The following is a 12,531-nucleotide window of genomic DNA, read 5'->3' on the forward strand; positions in this document are numbered from 1 at the left end:
ACACTCCTGGAGGTAACATGCACAATTTATAGAGGGAAACAGAAGAAACTCAACAGTGGTTACACCTTGGGCGAAGAGTATAAGAGCAAGAAGGGACGGCTTTCACTTTTCGTTTTGTACCTTTCTGAATTTCCAAGTCATATATGTAGCATTGTTTGAAAATGTCATTGGGGTTATCTGAATGGTGGGCTTTTTCTTTACTTTTCTCTGTACTAAAAAAGAATTTTAATCTTATAATACAGCAACATATAATATAACTTATAATTAAAATATATGTAATATATTTCAAAGGTCCCTACAAATTAAATGCTAGTCATTAGGTCCCCAAGCTAAGTCCAGCATCTTACTCTGGATCCTACTTTCAGCACACCACTGTGCTGGATGCTACAAGCAGCAGAGAACCCAACCTCTGCTCAAGGCTCCTGTGCAAAAGATACTTAGAGTTTCAACCTGAAACGCCCCAATCAATCTCCAGTTTACCGTAGCACAAGATTAGGGATTTCCTCACCTCCATACTCCCTGCTGCTGCAGGGGAGGCTGGGCAGACATGGACAGAGCTCCAGTGAGCTCCAAGTAAAGGAGTAAGGATTTGGGGTCCCTGCTTTGGGTAAATCCCGGGGATACTTCTTGGACCTTAGGTGAGCTTCCTGTGACACCCAATTGCCTTCTTTTACAGCTAGACGGTTCCCATTACACCACTCACAAGATATCCAAACATGAATGAAAACAAAATATTTAAAAGACTTATGCTTTATAACCAAATCAATAGTGCCAACCCTCTGTCGCTCTTTGGGACAGCATTTCTCTTTCTTTGTTGGCAATTCCCAAGAACTGTGTCACAGAATTCCAAAATAAGACAGTGTAAATATCAGCCTCTTCACGGGGTAATCCTCTTTACTCACAATTTTATATCTTGAGCTTCTTTATGCATAATCTCCAGAATAGACTTACAAGCCGCAGAGGTGCCCTCAGGGGTAGAGAGAATAGTAATTGACTTCTCAGCAGCACCTGCATTCTCTTTACGATGGACATCAATTCTTCCGGTGGGCACAAAGGGAGAGGAAAACAAGAGCTGTAAGCATGTATTCACAATAGAGTCTGTAATTACCAACTTTGAAGTCACAGCACTTCCGGGCAAAGAGTGGATGACTCACTCCCCTCAAAAGCATCAAGTCTTGATAAGCTGTCACCATGGATGAGACCAATTTTAATTCCAGGAGTACTCCCCTCTCTTTGCTCATGCAGGGGCATCTTTTCATTCTGCCCAAGCTGCACGTGCTTAATTTTCCTTTTAGGTGCCACAGGTCAAACATCTCATGTCCGGGAGCCTGGGTTCAAACAAAAGGCTTTCTTCTGCTCTAAAACCAAGGGGGACGGGAACACAAGCCAAGAGGACTGGGGCTGGAATTCCACAAGCCAGGTGGAGCTTCTGATTCTATACTGTATGTCCACCATCCATCACATGTGGGGATTTCGCTCCTCTGTTTCCTCTGGCAGGGCTCTTTCTACATTTTGCCTCCTTGAGAGAGGAAGGTGCATAACAAATAGCGATGGGATTGGAACCCAAAGAGATGGCAATTCCACTTCAAAGAAAAGCAAATGGCCAATAAACACAAAACGATGTTCCACCTCACTGGTCATTAAAACAAGGTGTCATTTTCTTCTAGGCCTGCGAGCACGTTAATGGATGAAATCAAGTGCTGGCAAGAGGATGCGCATCTGGGCATGGCCACCCTTCTGGTGCGGTGCAGAGTACAGAGCAAACCGCCAGGACCTTAGAGCTGAGCTGCTTATGATCTTTTTTTTTTTTTTAACTATTATTTATTTTATTTTATTATTTTTGGCTGTGTTGGGTCTTCGTTTCTGTGCAAGGGCTTTCTCTAGTTGTGGCAAGCGGGGGCCACTCTTCATCGTGGTGCACGGGCCTCTCACCATCGTGGCCTCTCTTGTTGCAGAGCACAAGCTCCAGACGCGCAGGCTCAGTAGTTGTGGCTCACGGGCCCAGTTGCTCCGCGGCATGTGGGATCCTCCCAGACCAGGGCTCGAACCCGTGTCCCCTGCATTGGCAGGCAGATTCTCAACCACTGCGCCACCAGGGAAGCCCCCATGCTTATGATCTTTTGACCTAAGAATCCTACTTCTCGTAAAGCCTCCTACAGATGTAGTCTCATACATGGGCCAAGACGGGTGTTTTTCACCCTTTGCAGTATTGACATCTCGGATCAGACTAGTGCTCTGCTGTGGAGGCTGTCCCGTGCATTGTAGGATGTTCAGCAGCATCCCTGGCCTCTGCCCACTAGATGCCAGTGGCACCCCCCGTCTCATGCAGATGTGACAACCAAAAATGTCTCCAGACATTGCCGAACGTCTGCAGGGGGGACCACTACTGCTTGAAAATCACTAGCGCAGGAATGTTCACTGTAGCACTATTTGTAACAGAAAGAAAGTTGGAATTACCTTTGAAATACCTCTCAGGAAGAAACAGTTAAATAACATTACATCCATACTATACAGCTGTTTGAAAACATGTGGTTAAATTACAGGTGCCAACATAGTTAGAGGTCCTTGATCTTATGTGAAAAAAAATGCAATACATACCATGGTATGATTTCTCATTTAAAGCTACACATGTTAGTAGCTACAAGGAACGAGTCCTGTAAAGACATATCCTCAACTTAACAATGGTCACCTTGGGGGTTAGATGAAGATTAGCTCTTTGTTTTTATTTTTTTAATGTACATACTTGTACGTTTTGAATTAAATACAAAAATAAGTCTTCTGTTTAAAAAGTACAAGAAAGAAAATCAACTATCAAAAAAAAAAAAAAACTGTGTTCAGGGAAAATTAAGTACTGGTGAGTTCCCTTGGCCACTCAAACACTAGATGAAGAGCTGTGCAACTCGTGGTCATGAGAAGGACCACTTCATCCTGCCAAGAAAATCAAGGCCTGGATTTCATTTTCCTAAATGTCTGATTGAAAACTGAAGATTTATCTCAGACTTAAAACCTGTAACTAAAAATTAGGGCAATGTAGAAGTGAAACAAATAAGGGATATCTAGAAATAACCAATAAAAAAAGTATCTTAGATAACGGTTCTGATCTCAGGGACCATCTTTGCAGTCACTGGTTTCAATCCCCAATCACTGTAAGTATTGTCTCTCTTCTAGTAGGTAACATGTTCATCTCCCTCCTCCCGGTTTATTTCCACCTGCTCACTGTGTTAAGGATTACTAAACTCTGATCGTCTGAGAGAAGGTGATGTTGCTTTACAGATTAGGGTAGCCCTGTGAGGCCATTCCAGAAACAGAAGATCTGATAATGACTAGTTTCAATGGCAAGAGTTAATTAAATCCGCTGGCAGAGCTGCAAGTGAATCATCGGATACAACAAAAATTGCTTCCCTTCCCTCTCCATCCTCCATCTTCCTGCTTAAATAAAACAAACAGTTCAATTTAAATCACAGAAGCTCTTTCCTCCAACAAGGAAATGAGTAGCTTTAAAAGGAACAACTTTAATCTGCCATGTGACAAGGATGGTAAACCACTGAATTATTAGTTTCTGCAGGTAACGGGGAATCAAGGGAAGCAAGAAGCCCTTAAATTTTAATATTAAAACCAGGCAAATTTAAGATGAAAACTGATTAGGCTATGGTTCAGTTGTCTTCCCCACACTCTACATTATGAAGTCAAAGCCACTGAGTTTGCACAAAGGTAACCAACACCCAGCAACTCCTGCTTCAAAGCAGGGGAAGGCAGGACCAGATGTCACTCCACAGGGGAGTGGGTACGCAACCACCACTAGACACAGTTCGTTTGTTTCTGCGTGAGAAATGAGTCAGCCAGCTCAAGGCAGGCATGGTGCCTGTGATGAACATGGATAGCCTCTTAAGCCTGTTGGAACAAACACGTAGGCAAGGTATACACAGCACAAGGTATAGTCGCACTTTCTGAAAAAGACTCTGCTTAACTCCTTGAACTACACAAAATAATAATTTTTCTTACTAAATTTAAAATGTAAAATGATCCACAGTCATCTCTGTAGCTGGCCCAGGGGCCATTTCCCTACCCTTTCGTATAGAATGACACAAGAGAGGTTTGTACACACAGCCTTTTCTCCCTAATACACCCACAGTTCTTCAGGAAATATGGCAGCAGCTGTCCCAGAGATGTGCCTGGTAGCAATTTACAGAACTAAGGGTGAGGACAGAATTCATTACCAAGTTTCTTTGGGTCAAAATCTTCACTACAGCATAACAGGATGGTTACTAAAGCAAACAGGATGGTTACTAAAGCAAAACAATGAATATATAATCACTGGAGCTTCAAAACTGAGAAAGTCCCTTAGATGTATTTTAAGGGCATTAAATATAATTCACATATAGTTATTTCACTCATTTGACAAATATGAGACCCACCTACATATAAGGCAACATGCCCACCACTGGGGCTACAGTGGTAAATAAAAACAAATTGCTCCTGCTTTCTACTCCTAAAAAGTTAGCATCAAGGTTTGATGGAGAATCTTCTAATTCCTCAAAATCTGCAAATTAAAACTATCAAACAACATCCTAAAGAAACAACCATTCTAACTACATGACTTAAACACAGGATAACTATGGACCATAGCTGAATGATTCTTCACTGAAGTAAAGCAAGACTGAAAAACTATCTCTGTACTGGACCCAGAAAATTACTTCCAAAAGCACTGAAGGCAGTTATAACTGGAGGTCAGAGTGGAGATGGGAGAGCAGAGAACCTAGAAGCTGCCCTTTTGTTTATCAGGGCCTCCCTCATCAGGAGTGGATTAAGTATCATTTGTTTTCCATTCATGTGTGAAAATTTGAAGTTCCCTTTGAGATTAAGGTTTAGCCCCAGGTTTATATGAAATGAACACTAAGATATCAAATCATGGGAATTCCCTGGTGGCGCAGTGGATAAGAATCCGCCTGCCAATGCAGGGGACATGGGTTCGATCCCTGGTCTGGGAAGATCCCACATGCCGCAGAGCAACTAAGCCCGTGCGCCACAACTACTGAGCCTGCGCTCTAGAGCCTTCGAGCCACAACTACTGAAGCCCGCGCTCCACACCAAGAGAAGCCACCGCAATGAGAAGCCTGTGCACCGCAACGAAGAGTAGCCCCCGCTCACCGCAACTAGAGAAAGCCCACGTGCAACCCACCGCAGCCATAAATAAATAAACAAATACATTTATTTTATTGATTTATTAAAAATAAAAAGTATATCAAATCACAAAGATTTTCCGGATTCCCAAGTACCATACAAGAAGGGATCATCATCATCATGAAGTACCAAGACAACCTACTCTGTTATTAAGATCCAAAGGGGAAAGCATGAAGGCCCCCCACACACTCAGGAATACTCACTTAGACTGGGTCTGTTTGGTAATGTTCCGAATGGTAGCACCTTCTTTTCCTATAATGGCTCCAACGAATTGGGTGGGAACCAGCAGACGTAGAGGCAAGTCGCACGGCTTCTGCTTGGACATGGATCCTGGAGACCCCTGCCGCGACGAGCCCCTCTGCCCAAACCCACGGCGACCTCGGGGCTGCTGCGAGGGGTTCTGCTGGGCAGCCGTTTCGTCAGGGATGTAGGCCACTTTCAGTGTGAAGTTCTCCAGCTGGAATCCATTCAGTTTGTCTAAAGCTCTGAAAGTTGACAAGGAGCAGGGGGTGGGAAGAGGAACCGAGCTATAAAACAAACCTTTCAGCAAAGCAACACCCACCTCTTCCACTCAGGATTACTGGCTCTAAAACTTCTGAATAAAGCCCGCTCAAGAAGTAGCAAACCCAGAACACACATAACACTTCCCCCACCCCGACCTGCACTTTTCCTTTGAAGGACACATAGGAAAGACCAACAAGATCCCAATCATACAGGAAAACAAAGTATCAAGAAATTTCTGTCACCACTGCCAACCCTCCAAGACCCTTCCCAGAGTAACTGTTAACTGTGATAACTTCTGCAAACGGGCCAGTTCTTTCCATATGTTCACACAGGTGTGTACGTGTTCAGTGCCCTCTTTAAAAGCATAACTGAGATCATGATATACATAGTCTTGTGACTTGCTTTTTTTCCAAATACAATACATCTTGGGATATTTCCATGTGATTTTTGTATCAGAGGGCATTCTTTTCTAATGTATATATAACTGAATCACTTTGCTATGCAGCAGAAGTTAACACAACATTGTAAATCAACTATACTTCAATTTTTAAAAAGTAGCTAAAGATGGCATTCTTTTCATAAGCTTCACAGGTGATAGAAGGCACACAGCAAAACTTGTTTTACCAATGCCCTGATACAAGAACCTTAAGTTAACACATTTTTCGTTGCTTCTTCCCTCTCCCCTTTTTTCTTAAGGAATATGTGGATTAAGGGCCCTAAAATATTTTGGCTATTTCTAAAGGAAGACAACAGCTGAGTGATTTTATTAATATCAATGATGTATATTTATTACAGGAAGTTGGAATTACAGAAGTCTCAACCAATTAGATATTCATTCAAAGTAACCCTTTTTTTTTTTTTTTGCCCACACTGGGCAGCTTGTGGCATCTTCGTTCCCCAGCCAGGGATCGAACCAGTGCCCTCAGCAGTGAAAGCGCAGAGTCCTAACCACTGGACCGCCAAGGAATTCCCCATTCAAAGCAACTTTAAACCTTTTAAAAGCCCAGAAGAAACAGATCATTGAAGGTTCCTTCAGAGACATAAAGAAAGCCAAGCCCAATGTAGGAATCAACTATACCTACAGGCATAAAAGGCAATACAGTCCATAGTAACATCCTTTCCCACTATAAAATTGAGTACTGCCAGCTTCAGAAGAGGGTAAGTAAAGTTTGATTCTGGAATTAAGTCAGTAATGTTATCAAAAAAAGTAATTAGCTTCTTTTTTGAGTGAGAGAGGCAGGCAGACAGACGTCCTTCTCCACGGGAATAAACAGAGATAAACATGTAAGTCACCAGATGCTTTTATGTATTCTGGGGCTAACCAGATACGGTCATGTGTGTCCCAAGAAACAACTCTGTCAAATTGGCATAAACTGTAATTCCAAACTTCACTGTGCTGCTTTAAAAAGATTTCTTGGAGGGGAAAGGAAAAGATTCTCTCACTTGGGAGGTCAGATGCACAGTGCTCCAGGACCCGGTGCGCAGTCTGGGTCCCAAAGGCCCTAAACTCAGGCTGCTCCTGTCAGAGAGCAGACAGCACGCACTGTGTATATCCCACTGCTAACTGCCAAGGAAGCAGGGTTCCCAACCCCTCAGCCCACAGTGCTCCAAACTTGGACACAGCTAGCTGAAGGTACAGGAGTAACTTAACTGCAAGCAATGACTTTCTCATGACTGAAGATTCCAAGTTTCTGAATTTTAAGTCAACCACTATAACCTTTCTATGCACAAAGCTTAATATTCAGCTATACCATTTGGTGGTCTACTGAGTTCAGGGGAAACCTTAGTAGTATTTTCACCAACCCTACTGTAACATGCAAGACGTGTGATCAACAACTGTCATCATAATTACTCAAAATATATGCGTTCAGCTCAACAGAACTCAAGGATGTTTATCCCACATGTGTACTACTCAGGATGCTGTTTCTCATCATTACTTGCCTCTGCTCTGATGCAATTTTAAGAGTCATTCAGAAGATGGTGAGTAGTTTTGCTAGGTGGTAGCTCTTAATTGCATTGCTAAGTTTATTGGGATAGATCACAGTGTAGGACTGAAAGGGCCTTGAGAGAAAGAATAAGTAGTTTATCTCAAGGATGAGAGAGTAAGAAGAACTGAGACCCAGAGAAGTTAAATTTATCCAATGGTACACACATACAGAGCTGAGCAGTGAAAAAGAGAGACCCAAATTCTAGCCCAGCTTGAAGACTAAGTAGCCATGGAACCCTGGAAAAGTCATTTTGTTGTTTGGCATTAGCCTAGATTTATGGTCCCTTTCAACTCTAAATTCCATGTCTAAGATCTCTTTTTCTTATTCCTAGACCCCACTGCTGGGTATCTCATAGATCCTAACAAAATGAGCCTTAGCCATTATTGAAAAGTCATACCATTCCATTTTCTCCTTGTACCAAGAATAAGAGGCTGAGACATACAATTCAGCAATAATTACCAAAAGCCTGATAATACCACTGCAGGGATGCACCTTAAGGAAACAATTATGGACAAAGCCCATATATTTACCCACAAAAGACTTCATTACTAAACTAGTTCTAAAGGCAAAAAAACGGCAAACAACCTAGATGCCCAGCAGAGGACTTGGCTACATAGACTGTGGTAGGGATGAAATACCAGATGGAGATTACTAACGGTATAAATATAGTTAACGCAAAGACAACCTGCACAACTCTACAGAATGATCTTTATTTTAGCATTTTAAAAGTTGTAACGCACGGACAAAGTCAAACAAACTTGATGGCAAATTTCACAGTGGTTATCTCTGAACGGCAAAAAGGGCAACAAATTTCTTTGTCTGTTGTTTCTTTTTCCAGAATAAATCTTCTATTTACATAATTTTCAAAGCTTAAGGGTAAATATCCTCCCTTTAGCCATCAGCCAAGTTGTTTCAAACACTTCTGTGTGTACCCAATACAAATCTTCAAACTGATATAAAAAGATATGCAATAATAGCTTCAATATATAAACTATATTCCTATTCCCCCCCCAAAAAAAAAACACACACCAGAAATAAGAACCCCCTGGACAACAAGGTCCTACTGTATAGCACAGGGAACTATATTCAATGTCCTGGGATAAACCATAATGGAAAAGAACATAAAAAAGAATACATATACATATATATATATATATAAAACTGAGTCACTTTGCTGTACAGCAGAAATTAACACAGCATTGTTAAATCAACTACACTTCAATTTTAAAAAATAAAAAATAAAATAAAATGCCAAATTTATCTTTAGAAAAAGCTCCTCAGATAATAAACAGCCCCAACTACAAAAACAGAGAAGAAATAAGAACCCTAAAAAAAGAGAACTAAACACCTACAAATTCTGAAGGGTTATTTCTTTGTCACCCATTACAAATCTTCCAATGAACACTGCCTTTGTTATCTGAGCATCCCTGGAAGATGCAAGGAATAGGTATTCCAGAGACCCAAGTCTCTCTTGCTTCCAGGAACAAGAAACACTAAATACATACTCCTGTTTTTTTGTTTTTTAATAAAGTGCTTTGATATTTTTTTTAAATTCATATTTTTAATTAATTTTTTAAAATTTATTTACTTATTTTTGGCTGCATTGGGTCTTCATTGCTGTGCGTGGGCACTCTCTAGTTGCAGCAAGCAGGGGCTACTCTTCATTGTGGTGCGCAGGCTTCTCATTGTGGTGGTCTCTCTCGTTGTAGAGCACAGGCTCTAGGCATGCGGGCTCTAGAGCGCAGGCTCAGTAGTTGTGGTGCACAGGCTTGTTGCTCCGCGGCATGTGGGATCTTCCTGGACCAGGGCTCGAACCCGTGTCCCCTGTATTGGCAGGTGGATTCTTAACCACTGCACCACCAGGGAAGCCCCATACTCCTGGTTTTAATAATTTATTTTTTAAGTTTTCATTATTTTTACTCATGTATTATTTTAGTAAATTAGTAATTTGAGGCTCGAGGTTAAAGCAAATGCATGCATTTCCTAGTAATACTGGCACTGTTAACCTTTGATTTTTTCTTAGCCACAAGGTGGCAGGAATTTCCATGTTAAATTCTTAGAGACATAGCCTTATTGAAGAATCCTCTAAAAAGTGTCATTCATAGAGCTTAAAAAGAGGCTTTTGAACTTGGTCCCTAACACCTGAGGGTCAGTGGCCAGTCATTATCTGAAATGAAGTATCCTGTACAATAACGGGGTGTTATCAACAGCAGTGAAAAATGTTGGGAAAATGTGTAATAGTTGCTAACTTAGGAACTCTTACCACCTTCCCATTTTACACATGGGGTTGAATTAAGACAGTTTAAGTTGACCAGAGTCACAGCTAGAGAAGTGGCACAGGAAGTCCATTCCATGGAATTGGACTCTGGAATGTATCCTCTTAATCTCCACGCTCTACTCACTCCTGCACAAGCACATCCCAGTTACAGAGATGTCCATGTAACAGATACTATGGAAAAAAAGAAGTCAGCTGAGAATGTCACCTCAGCCCTTATCACCTAAAGAAGTGAGCTATGGATGGCTGCAATGGAAAAGGCAAGAAGAAATCATGCCAGATTAGTTTAGGCAAGTCTTGCAGGAGCTCAGAGAACAGGCTCTCAGGGTTCAGCAGAGCAAGGTCTGGATGGACCAGCCTTCCCCAGCTCAAGCCAAATCCAGCTGTTCTTTAGGTGCCCAGAAGCAGTGGGTTGAACAAGAATTATTATTTACAGTAAATTATTATTTACTGTAAATTATCAAATTTACATTCGATGAGACCACTGTCTATAAATATGAGCATATATGCATGAATATATTAGTTTCTTGTCAGCCCTCATTTTGTAGCTGAAAAACTGAAGCTCAGAGAGGTCAAGATTACAGTCAGAGCTGCCTGACTTCAGGGTCCATGCTTTCTCCACTACATCGAATGCCTCTCAAATAAAATTAATTCTCCTCAAAGAATGATAATGCACTTCACATCTTTTTAAAATAACTTACTAGAAAACTTAATAGTTTTCATAACATTGTACACAAAATTGATTTGTCCATTCTTTAAATCTATTAACTTTCTCTGAATACTCACTTATTTTCTAATTCTCTTTGATCTTTGGAATTCTTGAGGGGGAGATGACCCAGTATTCCTAGAAGGAAACTCAACTTGGACAGGAATTAAATCAGGTGATCCCTCTCCAAATACTTTTCCAGCACTGGAAGGCCCATCCTTGAGGACAGAGACTTTGCCTTTATGCACTGGCAACTTTTGGTCAATAACTGGTACTCAATAAATGTTAACGGGTTGACTACTAGAATGAAGGACATGATGATTTTTCATTCATTGAAATGCCCAATTTATTTGTTTAGATTATATAACTGCCTAAACGACAAACTCCTCACAGTCTTTTCGTCCCTCCTTGTGATCAACAGGATCCTGACAATCTCTATCACTACAAAGTGCTTTCAGAATTAAAATGCCTCCACATTCAGCTTGCTGTCATGCTGAGAGTACCTTCAGCAGTCATTCTGCCTTGGCTAGCAGTCTGCCCTTCCCATGCCTGTACTCTTAATGCTTCGGAATTTTTACAGGGGGTTGTGGGTGCTAAATGTCAGCCAGTCCCCATGAAGGCTCACTCCAAACATCTGCAAAGCTATGTGGGTCTGTCTCCAACATGCGCTCTCCCGTACAGCCGTGTTAACTGTTAAATTAGACACTTCCCCTCTACCCAGCTAGCCTCACATAAACTGTCAAATAACACAACTGGGACAGCCTCTGACAATCTCCAAATATCCTTGGGTTTATCATGCTGTCCCTTATCTCCCATCTAACACAGAGTTGGCTCTACCAAGTAATATTTATTACAGCCTTTGTTAAGACTAACACATGTAAATGAATGGAGCCCCTGTGTTCTCACTGCTCACTTTTACCCCCAATCTACTTCGGGTAAAAAATGTGAAATTTTCTTGTTATTCCTCTTATATCATGATTGAAGAATAAAGTTTGTGAGAAATGAGTTTGTTTTACAACATATACCACAACTTCTATAATGTCCTCACATAAACTGTTAACATTTTTAAAATAAATGAACAATACAAACAGAAGGAAAAAATGAGTATTTTAAGATATATTAAGAGCCTCCACAGACATGGAGATCAGACTTGTGGTTGCCAAGGGGGGTGGGGGGGAGGGAGAGGGATGAACTGGGAATTTGGGGTTGGTAGATGCAAACTATTACATTTAGAATGGATAAACAACAAGGTCCTACTGTATAGCACAGGGAACTATATCCAATCTCCTGGGATAAACCATAATGGAAAAGAATATTTTAAAAAAGAATGTAGATATATGTAAAACTGAGTCACTCTGCTGTACAGCAGAGGTGGTACAACATTGTAAATCAACTATACTTCAATTTAAAAAAATCAAAAAAAAAATATTAAGAGTCTCATCTTAAAACATTAAAAGTGAATCTCGAGTCTTGCTCCTGAGAAAGAAAAGTGAAATTAACATAATTAGATACTACTTTTCACCCACTTGATGGGCAAAGTTTGATAAAGCCCTGTGTTAGGGAGAATTAAGGAGAAATGGACTCACTCACAGTGCTGATGGGAATTTAAACTAGTTCAAGCTTTAGGAAGGATAACTCATCAATATCCAACAAAATTTTTTAAATGCACATCCATCTTGACTCAGCAAATCTACTTCTAGGAATTTAACCTATGGCTCTACTCGCACACTTGCAAAATGACTGCAAAAGGGATTCAATACATCATTGTTCATAACTGCAAGAGAACTAAAAATCCAATTTGGGAATAAGTCATTCCATATCCATACAATCAAATTCTATGCAACTATAAGAGATATATTTACATGTATAAAACACTC

General features: G+C 40.9%; 1 protein-coding gene across 1 annotated transcript in view; it reads right to left on the minus strand.

The window, feature by feature from the left end:
* The window catches only part of IGF2BP3 (insulin like growth factor 2 mRNA binding protein 3), a 148,698-nt gene that overhangs the window by 21,844 nt on the left and 114,323 nt on the right, over positions 1-12,531 (minus strand). Inside the window, exons 6-7 of the mRNA XM_036863772.1 lie at positions 5,385-5,666; positions 903-1,037 (exon numbers count right to left, since the gene is read on the minus strand). Of these exons, the coding sequence (XP_036719667.1) occupies positions 903-1,037; positions 5,385-5,666 (417 nt within the window). The remainder of the gene's footprint in view (positions 1-902; positions 1,038-5,384; positions 5,667-12,531) is intronic.

The sequence above is a fragment of the Balaenoptera musculus genome, chromosome 9 (assembly GCF_009873245.2).
Source record: "Balaenoptera musculus isolate JJ_BM4_2016_0621 chromosome 9, mBalMus1.pri.v3, whole genome shotgun sequence".
In the NCBI taxonomy this organism is placed as follows: domain Eukaryota; kingdom Metazoa; phylum Chordata; class Mammalia; order Artiodactyla; family Balaenopteridae; genus Balaenoptera; species Balaenoptera musculus.